The 20212-nt window shown below is 33.7% G+C and overlaps 1 protein-coding gene across 1 annotated transcript; it reads left to right on the top strand.

The window, feature by feature from the left end:
* The first annotated feature begins 3009 nt into the window (after positions 1 to 3009).
* Positions 3010 to 15105, top strand: LOC127087703 (uncharacterized). The gene is made up of 2 exons (XM_051028639.1): positions 3010 to 3611; positions 14776 to 15105. Exons 1-2 carry the CDS (start codon positions 3097 to 3099, stop codon positions 14846 to 14848), a joined length of 588 nt encoding a protein of 195 aa, XP_050884596.1. The 5' UTR covers positions 3010 to 3096; the 3' UTR covers positions 14849 to 15105.
* The last annotated feature ends 5107 nt before the right edge of the window (positions 15106 to 20212 follow it).

The following is a 20212-nucleotide window of genomic DNA, read 5'->3' as shown; positions in this document are numbered from 1 at the left end:
TCAAAAACAAATTTTTCAGAACAAAAAAACCTAGGTATTCACTCGATAGATTCTGATTATACTCCTGCTTTCGCATGGTCATCGGAATCTATTGATTCTTGTTACAATCAATTTAGCATGTAATTTATATGAGTTTTGTCAGCATGACAGTCCTCACATTTCGGTCCCAATTTAGTTACTCTGACATAGTATAATAAATAAATAAATATCATTTTTTCATGGCATACATAATAGAAATACAACAATAAAAAGAACGCGAGTAATGAAGAAAATCTCAAATTTGTATAAATAAAATTGCTTTGAAGGGAGACTTTTGATCCGGTACAACGATGAACTTGAAATAACAATACAGAATTTTAATAAAGACATCAACATGAAGTAAAAATCAGCAACAAAACTAACTTAATTAAAAGTTTAGAAAATAATTTGCATAAACACTTCGATGTGAAGTATTTATGCTTTACAAGACTAAATTTAGTGCTAGTGCAAGCTTGAATCCCCCAAAATCAAGAGTTACAAGTCCTATTTATATGAAGAAGTTCGCTCATTGATATAAAATATGCAGAATTTGTGGGGAGAAAATGGAGGAAATGCAAAACTGTTCTAGAAACTTGGCGATTTTTCGGGGCCAGACCGTCATGACTAGCGTCACTGAGGTGACTGTCTGCCCATCACAGCCCTTTGACTGAGTCATCTGGAATGTGGGTCCATGACGGCAATCACTAGGGTAACGGTCTGCACGTCATGGTGTCTGAACATGCGCTCCTTGCTTTTTGCTTCGCTGGCTGACGGTCTGAATATAAAGGGCATATGATGTGCGTCATGGCTTGGCTGAGTCTATCATATCAGTGTGAACTTGGTATTCTTTCGACGTTTTTGCTATTTTTCTTTGTTTTTCTATGCCGAGATACTAACTAATGAGTACCTGAAATACATCAAGTAATACCAGTATAACAAAGCAAAAGTGATACAAATGACACAAAATATATGCGAAAATCGAGTAAAATAAATGGTAAAGTTGTGTGTCATCATACCCCACTATCTCTCAATCTATGATCCTGTAATATTTAAGATTTTCCTCTAGAAGCCACAAAATGTATGAGACAACCTGTAATGTCGAATACAAATTTAGTCTCATGACACTAATAAATAAAGAAGCTTATTTTAAAGTCTACAAGTGTTGAGAAGCTTTTTGTGAATTTTTTACCCAAATAATCCACATTTTCATTTTAATTCCCAAACTAACCCAGGTTTCAAAAAAAATCTCAATCTACCCCAGTTTCAAATAAATTTTTTTGGACGCAGAGCTAGCGTCAGATGAACTTGTGCCTTCACTGTAAAATTAAAGGGTGTCGTCAATTGAATTGGCGACTCCATCTAGTCTAGTCAATCTAATTGATGCTAGTGTGTTGTGCTTTAAGTGGTGGAGCCAGTTAAATTGGCGCCTGTGTGCATTGCTAAAGGGTGGCGCCAATTTAACTAGCAACGGTGTGTAACTTTTTTTATATAAAAATAATAAATGACCAATGGGCCTTTGACAATTGGAAGGACTTCACTAAATCTGAGAGTCGTAAATGGAGGCACCGTACTCAACTAGTCTTACTTGACGTTGTGATGTCAATCGAAACTAAACCATCTAATACTTATATGGCTTGGTACAGATCGGTTGTAATTGAGTTTGTCTTCGAAGATAGGTATTTATACGACCCGCACGAAACCACTCACACACAAGAAGTTTCATCGTCTAATCCCCCATAAAATTATTAGACCACTTATTTACCACCCCCAACCCAACCAAATTACTGGCCAACAGACACTCAAACACACAACTAGTACATTTCAAACATCCAACCACAATACCAAGAGCCTACTTCATACCACCACCAACAAGATCAACACACCCAACATTCATATGCCCTCAACACATCATCCTATTATAACCAAAACACGCAAGGAACATATAACACAAACATTTCCTCCTACCATAGCCAAAACGCCAAAATGTAACATCACCAAGACATGCAACAAATATAGGGTGGCCAAACACCACAACAACTATTTCTTCCTTTCTCCAACGAATCATTCGCACTCATGCCCTCATTGATTTGTCTAGGTCGTACACCAATAAGCCCATCAACACAACCTAACTACTTTGGCATGGGTGACAAACTCATTTACGGCAGTGCATCATTGCATACACAAGACTACATAGAAATGCTAGAATTTATTAGGGAATGTGGTGATGTTTCTTGGGACCTCAAATCCTCAAACACACGGGATGAATCAACCGCGGATGCAACAATTTAGGGTGCCTAGGGAGTATGGAACCGATGGTCGGTATGACCAACCTGATTGTCCTCATTATTGTCTGTAAAAGTATTTTAAATTATATATTAATGTTTATTTTTTATTTTTTATATAATTTATTATTTTTATATAAAAAATCACACTTTGTTGCTAGTTGAATTTGCGCCACCCTTTAATAATGCACATAGGTGTCAATTCAACTGACGTCATCACTTAAAACATAATACACTAACTAGATTAAATGGAATTGTCCATTCAATTGACGTCACCCTTTAATTTTACTATGAAAGTGTCAATTCATTGGCGCTGGTTATGCGTTCTAAATTCTTTTTATTTGAAATTGTGGTAGGTTCTAAATTCTTTTTATTTGAAATTGTGGTAGATTAGAATTTTTTTTAATATCTAAATTAATTTGAGAATAAAATTGAAAATGTGAATTATTTGAGTAAAAAAATTGATTTTTTTTTTTTGTTAACCGTTTGAAATTTTAGCAGCAACAAGGGGACTTTGTTGAATGTCACATTTAAATAAATTATCAACTAACAAAGAAAAGCATGCCAAAAGAAAAATAGAAAATTTAAAAAGAATATAGCAAAAGAAGGACAAGCACAATGAAATGGTCATGATTATAGTTCACACTACCTATTACATGTCAATATCCAAAACAGCGACATTAAACCTACGTTCTCTTCCTCTCTTTCTTTTCCCTTTTTCTTTCCTTAAATTCATAACTCTTCCCCCACAAAACCAACCCTCTTCTCTCCAATATTCTCTAGCAACGTCAATGAAATGAAACTGGACACAGAAACAGAGTGGTGCCTTCCAAATAATGTCGTAGACATTACTTGCATGGATAATCAATCAACCGTGGTGGCAGAGAAAGTGAACAAAACGGTGCGTTTAATAGGTTTCCTGATACAAAACGGTGTCTCTAAGAGCAACAGAGTTATGCATGACATGCATGAGATGATGAAGAGAGGAAAAAACATAGGAAAAGCACTCAACACTGTGATGGTGAAGCACCACGAAGCACTCTCGTGCCGTCCACGTGATGCTGACATGTACTTCGTGTCACCATTGGAGTATCAGTTCAGCTGTAGCGGCAGTCCACCTCGTCTCTCTCGCGGTGCCAGCAGCAGGAGGAAGCTTTTATCTCCGGCAAAGGAGGATAGTCGCCGGGGTATGAAGGTGTGTGGTGAAACCGGCATTGAAAGGAGGCGCGTGAAGGTGACGACGGTGTCGAGGGAGACGGAAAAGGAGAAAGAGTTTCATGTTGATCAAGCGGCGGAGGAGTTTATTGATAGGTTTTACAGAGAACTGAGGTTGCAGAAATGGTTGGACCATCATCACCATCATCACTATTAAAGCTGTTTCTGAGTTTGTGTACAGTTGATGATGAAACTGTGTTGATGTTGATTTTAACTTTAACATGTAATTGTAGAGTTGTAGGTGTAAGTTAATGGGTTTTTAACAGCTACTTTTTTAACTTCACGACACTGCTTCGTTGACCTTTTCTTTCTATATTTAAATTATCACTATTTTGGTAACAACAACAAAAAATGAAATAAAATAAAATAACAGAGAAAATGAATGTAGAAAAGAAACTGTATTAAATCTAAAATTTAGTAACTCAAAATGGTAAGTATATGGAAAAATCTTATCTAATGAAATTAAGGAGGTTATACCAACGAAATCAAGTAGACAGTCTACCATTGAACCATCTATTTTGCCTATTTTTGAAGATTAAATTATCGATTTTCATTGTCCAAATAGAAAAAATAAAATAATTATGTATCCAAACATTATGTCAAATTTTAATACTTAGTTTCTTCAATAATAAGGAATATTGCTTGTTCAATACAAGAGATTGGTTATTTTTTATTAAATATTTTTTTATAAAAATAATGAATAAAATTTACGCACTGATCCATAATGAAAATAAATAGTAAATATTCTTTCTGTTTCATAATAAATTATTCAATCGATCATTTCACATATATATACTAAAAAATATATTTTTTTTATCAAAATATTCATTATTAAATATTGAGTATGATAAAAATAATATTAATTAAAAAATTGAATTAGATCACTTTATTCTAGAGAGTATATCATAAGATTGATTGTTTTTAATTAAATAGACCTATAATAATAATGATTAATATTTTTAATATCAATCCTATTAAATTTGAGGTAAAAAAGAATCTGAAGTCGATATTAAATGCATATTTGTCACTCTTTTATATAGGTTTGAATAGCGGTTGAAAATTATGAAGCGTTCAAATATGATATTAGAAAAATATTATTCTTACACTAAATATGATATCTACAACGTAGTTTTATATGATTTTGTTCTTTTTAATATTATGTTTAATAACTATTTTGATTTTTTTTTCTGAAAGACACAAACACATAGATGGCGTATTATAAGAAAAATCTTGTATAGTTGACGGATTTTGCAAGGGGTAACATTCATCACTAAAGAAACTATGTTGTTTGGATTTAAACCCCTCACAAAGCTCAAAACATTAAAAAAATATTATATAAATAAAATACTGGGGTGACCCCTCGCAAATATGGCTGGTGAAAATTTTTAATTTTAAAATTCGACATTGCAATGGGTCACCCCTCGCAAAATGAAATGGCACAAAAAATAGAATTTATTGTGCTGACAAATGTCATTATTTACGAGAGTTAGCCCCTAGCAAAATCTATTTGTTCAGTTTGCGAGGGGTAACCCCTCATCAAATGTGACTGTGAAGTCAAATCAGCCACAAACTACAATTATTATGCTTGCTAAGTCTGCCACTCGAATGCAACGCGTCTGCAACACGTTAGTAATTTGCTAGGGGTCACCCCTCGTAAATTATGACCGCTTGGGCCACGTAGGGATGCCCCTCACAAATTATGACAGTCCTCCACACGTCTGCAACACGTCAGTAACTTGCTAAGAGATGCCTCTCGCAAATTATAACCATTAGGACCACGTGGGGATGCCCCTCGCAAATTATGATTGTTTGGGCCATTTGGGGTGCCCCTCGCAAAGTCTCATGGATAAATGCAATTTCTCTTCCTAGAAGACTCGGTCCCAATTCATTTCCTCTTTCTTCTCAACAATCCTACTTCTCTCTTCTCTCCCATTTTTTTAGCAACCTTCAAACATCTCTCATTTCTTCTTCCTTCAAATATTCAACAATACTAAAATTAGATAAATATTAATGTCTTACTTTAATTTCTATTAGTTTATAATTTACATTCACTTAATCAATTTGTTATTTTTTATTTTCTGTGTTGCTTGTATCAATTTATTCATATAAATGTGTCAAATTTCGCCAAAAGGGAGCTTCAAATTTAAGTGTGTAGGATTTTGATTTGTTCATTATACAAGGTACACTTTTTTTTCTTTTTTAAGATTTAAGTGTATTTGGTATTGATCTGTGTTGATATTGTGAAATTTTAAGTGTTAGTAAAAAAACTTATATTTCCAAAAAGATGTATATATATATTTTTTATTTAATTATATAATTTTTTTAGGTGTGATGTTGTTATGATAAAATATATATGTATTTATTTTGAAAATAATATATATCTTTTAGTAATATATATTTCAAAAATATTATTTTTAACTCTAACATTTTTAGTATATATGTTATTGTGAGTGCAACTTTTTATTTAGATATTTTTTGTATGATGTCAAAATTAAGATATTTTAGCGTTTATGTACATTGGACGGTATCATCTGAGTCTAGTTGTGCATTTTGCATTAGGAAGCATGACATCATGATTGGAAATGGTTTAGAGAAGATTTATGCATCAAAAAATTATTTTGTGCATCAAAACTTTATGTTTGGGTGGAAATTGCCTATAGATCGGAACATACACTTTACAGGTCGATCTATAGAAGAAAACATGTCTACAGGTCGACAAATATGATTATAGGTCGACTTATAGAGAAAAAAAATTCAACTACAGATCGACGCATACGATGCATAGGTCGACACCCATGTTGCATTATTGAAGTCTGTTCGTTCTGACTCATGTGCCACCTCTTCAGATCGACACATAAGCATCACACAACATGTACAGGTGGACACATGACTTGTATAGGTTGACCTATAGATAAAAAATCTTAAAAAATTGTTTTTTCTTTCTATTTCTTTTGCATTCTAACATGTTTCTCTCTCTCTCTCTCTCTATATATATATATATATATATATATATATATATATATATATATATATATATATATATGCACACACTTGGTACATGCATCATTGTCTAGTAAGGTTTCTAGTGAGTAAAACTTATACGAAATCGGGATTTCAAAGCATTCACATCATCTTCAATTTATCTTCTATGCATAGACACAATTAAACTATACATAATCATTTTTTGATTAGGTGCCATGTAGATTAGGGTTGATAACGTCTAATTAGGTTGTTTGTACCGTTGATATTGGGTTGAGATCTCTGAGAGTTTCAAATTAGAAAACCAAGGTGGGGTTTTCCTTCAAGATCGTTAGGATTTGAAGGTTTTGGACAAGATTATGCAATCCGGATCGATCGAGTGAAGTCTTTGAAGAACGAGAGGTTCTTGGGCAAAGGAGTAGTGTTTGATGGTGGATCGTATTCTTAAATCTTGGTTTTCAACAAGTGTGCACATGGATTTAATTCGACCGAGTGAAAGCTTTGAAGAACAAGGGATTTCGTTCAAAAAAGAAGCATGAGACGGTGAATTGAAGCGACATTGTTGGTTACTTGATCAATCTTTGATCAAGGGTTTTTGAGGTGGTAATATCAACATCAAGTCTAGGGTTTATAGGGTTCGATTTCTATATATCTTGTATTCGGACATTTGCAAAGTATGATATAATATAATATCTCAATTCTAATTCAAATTGAGGGCAAACATACCCATAGCAAGGTCGATTGGGAAACTGCCTAAAAAAATCCTTGTGTACTCTCTCTCTCTCTCTCTCTCTCTCTCTCTCTCTCTCTCTCTCTCTCTCTCTCTCTCTTTTATTTTTGGTTCATAAATTATCGATTGCATTGATCATTTGATCAATTTTGTTTCGATCATAATTTTGAACATGTTTTGAAATTGGTATTGTTGTGTAGATCACAAACCATTTGGCTGTGATTGGATTTCTAGAACAACAATACCATATAGAATTCCAAACATTTTTTATCACACACTAAGTGTTCGACATATTGCGTCACTTGTATTTTTGTGTGAATTATAATTGGAGATAGACTTTTATGTATTACTTAGCATTTAACTAGTTGTGATTAGTTGTTGTTGATCGATTTCTGAATCATTATCATGATATTGCCTTTAATATGCATATCTGAGCTTTTTGATAGCGGGTACGGGTAGACGATTTTTTATCCGGGATATTTGTAACTTGCTTCTGCGCCATAAACTTTTAAAACCTAATTTTGTCAAGTTTTTTACTTGGGATCTATTCACCCCACCCTCTAGATCTAGGCTTATTGTCTAACAAGTGGTATCATGAGCTCCGGCTAATTATGTGCTTAAGATTTTCTTATTAGGTAATGGCTACCAAACCTAAAGGGGCGTACAATAGACCATCAACTTTCACCAGAGAAAATTATGACTATTGGAAAGCTTGTATATGTATCCATATCAACTCGGTTGTTAAGGGTGTATGGGACGTCATCATCAATGGTCTTCATGAAATTACTATGACCAATGGTGAAGGTGTCATCGTACCAAAATCGGAAAATCAATGGAATGATAATGATAAGAAATTATGGTCTTACAATTGGAAAGCACAAAATAATCTCATATATGTTGTCAGTTTTGATGAATTTTACCGTCTTTTCCATTATGAAACTGCCAAGGCTATGTGGGACGCGTTAGAAGTTACCCATGAGGGAACTAATAAGGTCAAACAAGCTAGGATCAACATACTGAATCAAGAGTTTGAACATTTTCGTATGAAGTATGGTGAAACCATTGCCGAAACGCAAAAGAGGTTCACACATCTTATTAATCGGTTGAATGCTCTAGGTTAGCCTATTTCCAATGATATTGCTACTAATAAGGTTTTGAGATGTCTTAATAGGGAATGGAAATCCAAGATCACTGTTATCAAAGAGGTGAATGATCTTAAAGTACTTGATCTTACTACTTTGTTTGGAAAATTGGAAGAACATGAGCAAGAACTCTCTTGTTTGGAAAAACACGAAAAAGAGCACAAGATGAAGGCAAAGAAGGAGAAAAGAAAAGACAAGATGGAAGAAAACAAGTCTATTTCTCTAACAACTTCAAGCTCAAAGTCCTCACATAATGAGCAAGGTGATTATGAAATAAAAGATGGCAAGTATTCCGATGAAGAAGATATGAGTTTATTCATCAAAAAGTTTAATTGATACATGTGGAAGTATGGAGATAAGTACTCAAAAAATAACCAAAGTAAATCAAGAAGGCTATCTAACTCCTCAAAGGAAGGTGAGAATAAGAAGGGTAATCCTAGAAGTTCATGCTATAATTATGGTAAAGCGGTTCATTATAGGCCGGAGTGTCCTATGAAGATAAAAGATAATGAGAAACTCCATCATATGAGATCTAGCATGTCTATGAAAGTATATGTTGCTTGGGAGAGCGGGAGTGATTCCTCAAGTGATGAAAGCTCAACTTCAAGTGTAGAATCGGACCAGATTTTCCTCATGGAAAATGGAAAGAAGAAGAAAAAGGTTGTAAGTCACTCTAAGCTTGATACTACTCATGACTTATCTTATTCTCAATTACAAGAATCTTTTGAAAAATCTAGAAAGACAAGCCATAAATGCTTTCAAAAAGCGAACTTCAAATAAAAGGATCTTTTCTTATTTAGAAGCTAAAATTTTGGAAAATGAAAAGAATATGGAAGCTCTAAAGCGGTTTATGCTAGATATTCTAAAAGATATGAGTGAGGATGACAAACCTTCATGGTTTGGTTGTGAAACTTGTCACATTTGGCAAAAGGAGTCAAGAACTCTTAAAGCCAAGTTGGATAAGGCTTTGCAACCTAAGGTTACTTTTTCTACTGATACGTCTAAATATGATATGTCTTCTCATAATCCTTATTGAAGGTATAACTTTGTTGAAAGTGGTCCTAATAGTAAAATTTCATATTGTCATAACTTGTGTTGTCATTATTGTTGCAAAAAGGGTCACACTATTGCAAAGTGCAAATTATGAGATTTTTTGTTCCCAAAGGAGCCTTTCAATGGTTACCTAAATAAAATAAAGGTTTCATTAATCATCAAGGACTCAATGAAGATTGGGTACCTAACATTATTCATTGATCTTGCAGGATAGATGTCTTGACTCTATGAAGAGAGTATAGGATCTCATTTATGGAGGCTTATGGCATAATACATGTGACATCTCCTTATTGCTTTGACTATATGGCAAGCAAGATGGATTGTGTTACCAAGGAGGTTAACTTGTAGTGTTTCTTTTAATTGATAAAAGTGTGTTGATTATTATTAATGTTTCATATCTGAGAAGTGTCGGAAAAAGTATTATGTTTCATGATGTAGGTTATCTTCAACAATACATACACAAGTTCATCAAATTAGGGATTGATCAACCTAAGATGATAAAACTGAGGAAAAGCAAGATAATTGTCATGATTGAACAAGATTGAAAGTCCAATTATATGGATGATCATTAGGTCAATGAGACTCTTGGATACATTATTAATCGCAGGATCAAGTACTTTTGCAAAGGGAAATTGGTGAGAGCCTTCGTTTTTCATTTGAGTTTGTGCCACATTTTGCATTCATTCTAACTTTCGTTCGAGAGTTCCTTGTGGAATGCAAGTGCATCCTCCGTCATTCGTGCGGTCAACAACAACAACAAACCTCTTTTTTTTCTCCAACACAAGCCGACAACGCACGTGAATAAGAAAACATTACGACGCACTCGCCACCGCCATATCAAAGCATCTGCTACGATCTTCGTCGAAGATCAAATCCATGTTGTCACTTGTCCTTTTCCCAATCGGTGTTCTTTTTTATCCTCTTTCATGATGTCGTTTTACTCTTTCACCTTTTATTGCTTTGTTACTGAAATTGAGTGATGTGCTTGATGATCGTTTGATTTATGGAGGTGTGCGATTTTGAAAGAAAAAGTTTGGTCTGCATTTTCAAGAGATGAGTGAAGGTGAATGATGAAGGGGAAAGTAAATAATGAGTAGCATTTTTCTTTTTATGCTTTTCTATTTTATTATTTCATTGACACATGTCGTAGTATGATTGGTTGTGATTGATTTATTTTTTTAAAAAGAAAAAACTTGATCATTTGGTTCGAAAGAAATTCCACTTTTCGCTGCTAATTTTTTTTAATTAGTTTTTATTTTTATTTTATTTTTGTTTTTGTTTTAATTATTATTATCATTTTATTTTATTTTTTAATTAGGGTTTTAGTATTTTATTTTGGGTTGGGCCCAATTCACTTTTAATGTTTGCACCTCTGTCCAATTATTTTTACATTCCTTTTTTTTAATTTAATTAATTTATTTAGATTAATAATTAATTAATAGATTAAATGTTTATTTGATTAGTTGATTAAAATCTTTTGCTTAGTGAATTATTTAATTATTATTTTTAATCGTTCTCATCATGTTTACTCATTAAATTAGGTAATTCACATCCATTTCATACATGTACACATGTACATAATTATGTTCAATTTCACTAACATTTCATTCTATTTCACTAACAAATTCAATTTCAAACTCTTTTCACCATATTTTCAAAAAAAAATCAATTTTTAATCATTTCAAATTTTATTCAAACAATTTTCCATTCATTTTCAACCATTTCACAAATCAAACATAACATTAAAACCTTTTTTCTTAACAAACGCAAAAGAAGATGATCGTTGGAGTCTAACATTCTAGTGAAACCCTCGACTAATTGGTCCTGAGGCGCACGTCTTTGGGTAACCGCTTATTACTTCTTTCGCTCTTAAAACACTTAATGAACTTGGACTAAAAATGACCGACGGAGTCTAGCATTCTAGTGCAGTCCTTGAACAATTGATTCCAAGGCATTTGCCTTGTTCTTATCAAGCGTTCGTCGTCCATCAAACAATTTTCTAAAAAATCCTTGAATGAAAAAGAACCGTTGAAATCTAGTATTCTGGTGGAACCACGAATGATTGATCCCAAGGCTCATATCGTGTTCTTATCAAACATCTATCATTCACTTCTAAAACATACCCAATCAATCAAACTCTTTTCTCGCCGTCATGCGATTGATCTTCAAAACCTTTTCAAGAACGAAAGGTATTTTGTTTCGAGACGATGTCAGAAAATGTTTTGTCCACAATCATGTTGAGTTGAGATAAGTGACGTTTTCCCGTAAATGTTGATTTGTAAATCCATTCAATATGATGCAAATGTCCGTTCTTTACCTGTTTTGGGTAACTAATATTTTTCGTCGACTTACACAAAATAACTTTCGCTAAAATCGACCAACAAACAAAACATTTTACTACTCAGAACTATGTATGCCTTGAGTTCTCCATCGCACCTACGTAGGAACAAGACCCGCAATCTTGTCAGGCACATTAATAAAAAAACTTTTTGCGACCTCTTTTCTTTTCTCTTTTTTCTTTTAATTTATTCGAAGAAGACAATTAATTTAAGCTAAAATTCAAATCACAATTTATACTAAAAGGTTCTCGTTGAATACAACTGATGTGAGGGTTGCTAATACCTTCCCTTTGCATAATCGACTCCCGAATCCAAATATGCTTGCGAAGATCATGTTCTTCTTAAAGGTTTTATTGATATTTTCCCATTCCTTCATTGAAATAAATAAAGTTCGGCGGCGACTATGTTCGAAAATATTTTTCTGCGAGCATGCGATGCGCTTCGCAAAGGATCGTATTTTTCGAGGTACGACAAATGACGACTCTGCTGGAGAATATCGGCATTAGAAGGTCGATAGAAAATATTCATTGGAGAAATTTCCAAAGGACGATGGACTTTAAAAGAGAGAATGCCAAATGACATTGAACTTTAAAATGACTTTATGATTTTAGTGTGAAATAAATTCAAAATAATTAAAACAACTAAAAATTCAACAATTTCAAATAATCGAAATAAAATCAAAATGAGATCATAGGTAATCCTATTTATTTTTTATGAACTCGTTGACAAAAGGAGATAAATAAAAAGACTAAAAATGAATAAAAATCTGACGCATAAATGCTCGAAAAATTAAACTGAATGCACTAAAATTATCAGCGCGAAATAAACTTCTCGGAAACATACATGTTTTGATCAAATTTTGAAATAAAAATGATCAATTAAATAGGCTTAGGTTGATTAAAATGCGACCGAAAAGGGAGTCGAAAAATAAAACGAGCACGTCAGGTTAAATTACGCGAACCATATATTATTAAAACTGACGTCTTCAAGCTCGATCTTTAAATTTTCTCCCGCTAAGTTCACGTGCATTTAAAAATCGTTTGATCGGTCTGTCCGTAGATCTGAAAGTTTATTCTGGTTGACATTTTAGACATTATGTGAGATGAAATGCATGTTATGTTATGCAAGTGATGCGAACGTCGTGATGCATGTATTGATTTATTGAACAAGGGGTAAAATTGGGGTATGACACATCTCAACATCACATAGTTTTTGGATTTCAAAATATTCTAAGTCCTTAACACTAAAAACTGTCGACTTCGACGTTGCGTTGAAAGGTTGTTATGTGATCTTTTAAGATTCTTAACATGTTTGAAAGAGAGATTGATCCTTATCTTGTAGATCTGTTCCTGGGACTCGTCCAAACAATTCTTAACCTCAACTTCATTTATAGGTCAATCGAACCAAACAGGTCGATACAATCAGTATGTCGAAGCTTTTGGCTTAAGCTTTAGACACTTAGTAATGTCAATGTATATATGATTACCAATTCGTTGACTTTTCACTTAGCTACAAATCTCAAACCAACATCAATCTCTAATCTCCATTCACACTACGATTATCTTGAACTCTAAACTGATTTGGGTGTTGGAGTGTTAATCATACAGACATCCCACGGATCTGTTGTACTGGAGATTAGCGGCATCAGTTCAAAATCAATGACTCTGATTTAAGATGCGTCATGATCGCAATCTTCAATCCAAAAAACTACATCATCAAATCACTTACGAAGTTTCGTTCTACCATGGTTTCTACAATCTTCTTCATTTATGATTCCGCAATGGAACATAATCAATGTCTGTCTTACGGATGAGACATAACCAAAATCTCACCGTCCCAATTGGACGCTAGTGGGTGTGGAGGAATTGGTCAAACAAATCATATCTTCATCTTTATAAATATAAGTGATTTTTAAGCATAAGTTATTCTTCCCAAAGCTGATTTGGATGTGTTCATTTCGAGGGATTCTAGAGATCAAATAAGTCATCCAAGAGGGAGGGAGTATATATGTCTTGGTTTCTTTCAACTACCATGAGACATATGTGGGTCATATATAGGTGATAAAGTCTGCACCCCGGTGATATATATATTCACAAGTTAATCAATTTCTACCGAGTTACTTTTAAGTTGGCAGTGCTAATCAAGATTTTAGATACCCTTTTGAAATTCAAGGACACATATAATTAAACTATCAACCAACCAGAAAAAGCATGCAGAAGAAAAATAAAATAATAAAAAAGCAATAAGTGTAAGGTTAAAATAACATAATGATAACAAAAGAAGTTCCAATAACAAGGAAAGAAAGGAAAAAGAAGGACAAGCACAATGAAACTGTCATGATTACAATTCAGTACCTATCATATCAACTAAAACAGCAACATTAAACAAACTTCTCTTTCTCTGCCCTTATCCTACCTTTTTCTTTCCCTTAAATTCAGAGTTCTTCCCTCACAAAACCAACACTCTTCTCTTAAAAACCTGTTAGTGACATACTGTTACAGATCGATGAAACTGGACACAGAAACAAAGTGGTGTTTGCCAAATAATGTTGCAGTTGAAGATATCACTTGCATAGATAATAACCAATCAATGGTGGTGATTGAGAAAGTGAGCAAAACGGTGCGTTTACTAGGTTTCTTGATACAAAACGGTGTCTCCAAGAGTAACCGAGTTATGCATGATATGCATGAGATGATGAAGAGAGGGAAACACATAGGGAAAGCACTCAATACTGTGATGGTGAAGCACCACGAAGCGCTCTCTTGCCGTCCACGTGATGACGACATGTATTTTGTATCACCGTTGGAGTATCAGTTCAGCTGTAGCAGCAGTCCACCGCGTCTCTCTCGCGGTGCCAGCAGCAGGAGGAAGCTTTTATCTCCGACAATAGAGGATAGTCGCCGGAAAATGAAGGTGTATAATGAAAGGAGGCGCGTGAAGGTGACAACGGTGTCGAGTGAGACAGAAAAGGAGAAAGAGTGTCATGTTGACCAAGCGGCGGAGGAGTTCATAGACAGGTTTTACAGAGAGCTGAGGTTGCAGAAATGGTTGGACCATCATCATCATCATCATCATCGTCGTCAGTATTAAAGGTGACCGTGTCATGTGTGTTGTGTTTGACTAACGTAACACATCATGTGCATGTGGCAGGTGAATCATATTGAAGATTAAAACTAACAACTCTGGTTCTGCGGCTATGTCTGAGTTTCTGTACGATGTATATGTTAATGGCAATGTTAATTTTATATGTAGTTGTAGCCTTGTAGGTGTACGTTATTATTGATCCCTGCAGTGTATTTTCGTACTATAAATAGTACTGTTATCAACATCGACAACTACTTTTTCTACTCACGATTACTTCTTTCATCTTCCGTTTTTAAATTCAAATATTTATGTGTCATGTTTGAATTAAATTTTTCACATTTTATGAAAAAGGTGGTTACAACTGAGATAATTCATATACATGTTTAGTTCCTTAAAGTTTGGGTTTAAAATGTGGTGTTAGATTCATTTGTGTTTTAAGGATTTATTTTAATCAAATAGGGATATCAAAGTTGATGGTTTGAGTAAAGTTGATCAACTATTTGTAGAGAAAATGAATGATGCACACAATCCAATAACAATTATGTTTTCCGTCAAGTCAGATTATAAATTTTAAATTATTTATATGATTTGATATTTTAAAATATTTTGATTAGATAAATTATTTTTTTAGACTCACTATGCACTACTACTAAACTCATCTTTGTATTGAAAGTCTTCTTAATAATGTCACATGAATGGATATGGATGAACTCACTAGAAATGATATTGTTTTGTATATCTAAGTGCACTATAAAAAAATTGAAATTTTGCTAAGTGGAAATCACGCCGCAATTCTTAAAGGCACTCTGCGACAGGAAACTTAAGATGTTCACTTCATAAAAAAGTTAGTCACAACTTTTTATCGAGTTAAAATCACGCCGCAACATTGCTAGGTGTTATTCACGTCATAACACTCTAGTCCGGGTGATCGAAGTAGTGTGTCAGTATACAAATCATTTTTTTAATGTGTAAAACACATCGAAATGCATATGTTATGTTTGTAAGGTGAAAAACATCTCGCAACTTTTATGATATTAAAAAAATTATTATATTTATATTGTTACAAATATTTATTTTAATAGTTATATAATATAAATATAATAATAAATAATTTGTAGTCAATAAAATTTTAAATTCAAAATTAAATAAAATATTTAAATAGAGAATTAATTAAAATATTTAAATTCAAAAAAAGTTAAAAATATTTAAATTCAAAATTAATTAAAAATATTTTATATATTATACAAATTAATTGATTTCACTTAATTTAAAAACCAAATATATTGTACAAATATTTTATTTAATTGATTTCACTTAAATATTCATTTATTAAATTAGTTTTTTAAAACCTGTTATAGTTAATAAAAATAAACATTAAAAAGGAAAAATAATATATTATTTTATTTATTATGTTTTTCTAATTTTTCCTTATTCTTTTATTAACAAATAAAATATATCATTACATTTTCTACCTCTTTTTATAACATAATTTATAAATAATATAAATTTTTTATATTTATGTTTAACATCACTCCTATTATTCTATTTTATTTTATAATAAAAATATTTATTTAAAGTGTGATCTTTTTTTCCATACAAATCAAACAACTAGTACATAAAAACAACAAATATTTTTCTAAACCAGCTACCACAACCCAAATTTAAAATGTGTACCTTTTAAAAAAATGAGAAAAAAATCAAATTAAAAACAAAATTGCACAAAATCCAAATCTAATACTAAAGCCTTGACGGAATCTGAATAGAAAAATGAGTAAGTATTGATTTTTTTTTGTTTTGGGCGGCGTATGAGAAAAGAGGAAGGGTTGTATATGAGAGAGGGCGTTGAGAATGAGAGAGTGTTGTGTGAGGTTTTATAATGACAATGGTTCTGAAATAAGAATAATGTGGTTTTTGAGAAATATATAAACAACATGGTTAAGTGAAAATCACACCGCAACTTAATGTAAATGTTGAGGTGTGTACGGTGATTTTCACGCCACAAGTTTTTGACCGTTGAAAGTTGCAGAGTGACATTCACCTAACAACTCCGCACATTAAAAAAGTGACCATAACGGACATCTGCTTCTTGACAGAATATTAAATTGTTTGGTCAAATTCCCCCAAAAAAATTCTGAAGTGTTTCTCACCCTGCAAACTAGTTTTAAAAAAATTTGAAACTCCCCCATTAGTTGCAAGGTGTCGTTTTTTTAATTTATTTGATATTGCGAAGTGAATAGCACCCAACGAACGTTTTTTTCTGATGGGTGATTACCACCTCGCACAATCCTCCAGCAACATCCAACATTTCTTATAGTGGGGTAAATAAGAGTTTAAATGAATGCAAATTATTTTGAAATACAATAATATTTTACCACATCAAGACCTTTGATGTGTGCCACAAAGAACAATAACAACTAAAATAAATAGTTTCAAAAAATATTATTCAATTTTTTAAATAGTGTAAGCAAATCAACAAGAGCAAGAATAAGATGATAGATGAGAACACAAATGATTTATTTTCTCAGTTTGATCAAATTGATCTACTTTAAAGGAGAGAGGAGCTCTCTAATTTACTATACTTCAAAAGTTATTACAAGAGATTACAAGACGAGTTAAAAGAAATAGTCTTCCAAATTCTCAAGAATAATACATATTTTTTACCCTCGTGTATTTATGAATGTCTTCAACTCTCAATATATGAATTAGATAAACTCAAGGTGTTTGCAAGTTTCTCCTAATTCCATTAGATATCTTCAAAGGTCTGTCAATTCGAAGAACAACGGTTCTTAGAAATTTCTATTCTTTCCTCTCTAAGTCTCTGTGACTAGGGTTACCATTTCTTTCAAAAAAATTCATAGCCAAAAAGGGTTTAAAAGTGCCTTTTATACGTGTCAAGGGAAACACATTACATTTCCCTTAAACACACTTCATTTTAGGGGAAAAAAGATATGAGTGCACTGTGCTTCTCCGGGAAGAATTGTGTTTCTTGGAACACACTACATTTATGTCAAATGCAATTCATTTTAGCGAATTCTCTTAATTGGTTTTAAAATCAGTCTCCACGGTTCTCCACCTTGACTTTCGTACTGGTTAAAAAGTACAAGTGTGTGTGTTCCCCCTGCAAGAGCAGGGAAACTCTAAGACCTTAGTAGGTTTATAACACAATATGATGGTTAGGGATTGTCATGGTGGCGAGAAGACCTGTATGATGGTGTTTTGGGGTAGCTTATGAGACATGCTAATGTGTGGTGAGAGGATCCGCTAATGATCGAGGACGCTTGGTGGCAAGCGTGTGGTAAAATTGAAATAAGCATTGTGCTATATGATGTGTAGAGAATGTGTATCACTTAGGGCATGTCCTTTCTCCCTTAGGGAAGAGGTATTTATAGAGGTCTCTTGGACCTTGGGTTTGAATCACCCTTAGAGGCATCAACCACTCCCCCTTCTTAGAGGAAGTTTATTGACCACCTATATTTCAGGAGTCAGTGGAGACTCCTCATTTCTTGGCTCATACGTTAGGGTTACATCTAGGTGGGTCTCTGGGACATCACCCAGGAGACGCGACTCATGGACGAGGGCGTCCTAGTTTAAGGCACCCGCAAATATAACATTACATAGTCCCTCAAGCACGAGATATTTTCTAAGGGCATAGTGTTTTAAAACTCTCAGAGTGTACCCCTCGGCCCTTACTAGTTTCTCTAGCCAACGACGGTCATGCTCACTAGGCTAGTCTCATAACTAAAGGTGGGTCCCTCAGTTAAGGGAGAGTCCCTCAGTCAGGGGAGAGTCTCTCATCTAGGGGTGAGTCACTTAACTAAGGTCATTTATGAAAAAGGCGAATAGTTTGCTAAAGAACACGCCTATTCATATGTGATGCTCTAAGACATCCAAACGTCAATAACTTCTAAACACTTTGAGTGTTTAGGTAAAAAAATGTGCGGGTGGAATTTAATGCACCTCATGATGACGCTTCTCAAGAAGACCAATTCGTTTTACTTTTTACACATGTCTTCCAGGTCCCGCTTCTTATGGTCGTTCCTTTATTGGGCTAACGTGTAGTTGTGTATCTCTGGGCTTCTCTATATAACTTTTTAAAATCCTTTTTACCTTTTATTTCCTATTCCTTTTTCTTAAAGAAAAATTTATGGGTTACACATTTCCCTCCCAAGTCTTTGTTTTTATTTTGATCACGGGGAATAAAACAATATTTGTCCACATCCAGGATATTATATCTATGTATTCTACTGAAGAAATGATCGATAAATTTCATTATGGTATGATATTTTCTAGCACATGTCAAGAAAGGTATGTATCATGGAACCTTGCTCGTACGGATGACAATGGATAGGGTTTGGGCAGGGTACCATAGTACTCGTCCCCATACCCGCAGTTTGAAATAATCTCCGTATCCGAGCTCATACTCACGTAGGCCCCAACATTTGTACTCGTGCTCGTACCCTATGGGTAGCTAAGTATCCATACCCATGCCTATTTACCCATATTTCTGATAAAATATTATCGATCAGTTATAATTTATCTTGTCATTTTAAGTTTTTGACAATATTAAAAATAATTCAATAATGTTATTATTGAATTAACAAATAAACAAACGCTTATATTGAAATGCATACAAGTTTAATACATATGTATTCAATAAAATTGATAAACATATATATGTTTATAATAATAAATATAAAAATATATAAATATAAATAGTGTTGGTATAGGGCGAGGTGGGTACTAAAGTACCCGTATTCGTGCCCATACCCGCGTATTTTAATGCGTAGTTGCATGTGCCCATGTTCGTACCCATTTTACGAGTTTTTAATCTATCCAGTATGGGTAATTTTTACAGGTATCCTATGGGATTGATCAAATTGTCATCCATACTTGCTCGAAGAAAGATAGGGTGAACATGGATACCTCTGGCAACCCTTATGAGGATTGGAAAGATATGTCTTTTAGGATAAGTGGTCAGAATGGCGTTCCTCCTTTTGTAGTGGGGGCGAAGGGAAAACCCTTTTTCACTTTATCCTGGTCTTCAGATTTGGGGCTCACGTCGAGGGTGGATCCACACATCATTTTTCCCCTCGAACAAGAAGTGATTGAGGTTCTAGAATGTTTCTACCCCTTAGATTCTAATGTCCTTATCAACCGAGATCATGAAGACGGCAATGGAATGGAAAAATATGTAGGTATAAAAAAATATTTTCTTACTTAAACCTGCATGTCGCTGCATTTTAACGATGTTTCTTATCTACAGGTGAGATGATGAGGGTCTCTCTTGATGCGAAGAGGGAACGTTTGATGAAGATGCAGGCAGCTCACCAGCGGCGATGTGTTTCTTCGCCCAAGACATGGTAGGCACCA

Source organism: Lathyrus oleraceus, chromosome 5, assembly GCF_024323335.1.
Source record: "Lathyrus oleraceus cultivar Zhongwan6 chromosome 5, CAAS_Psat_ZW6_1.0, whole genome shotgun sequence".
NCBI lineage: Eukaryota > Viridiplantae > Streptophyta > Magnoliopsida > Fabales > Fabaceae > Lathyrus > Lathyrus oleraceus.
Note: the sequence above shows the minus strand (reverse complement) of the source record. Positions and strands in the feature narration are given on the sequence as shown.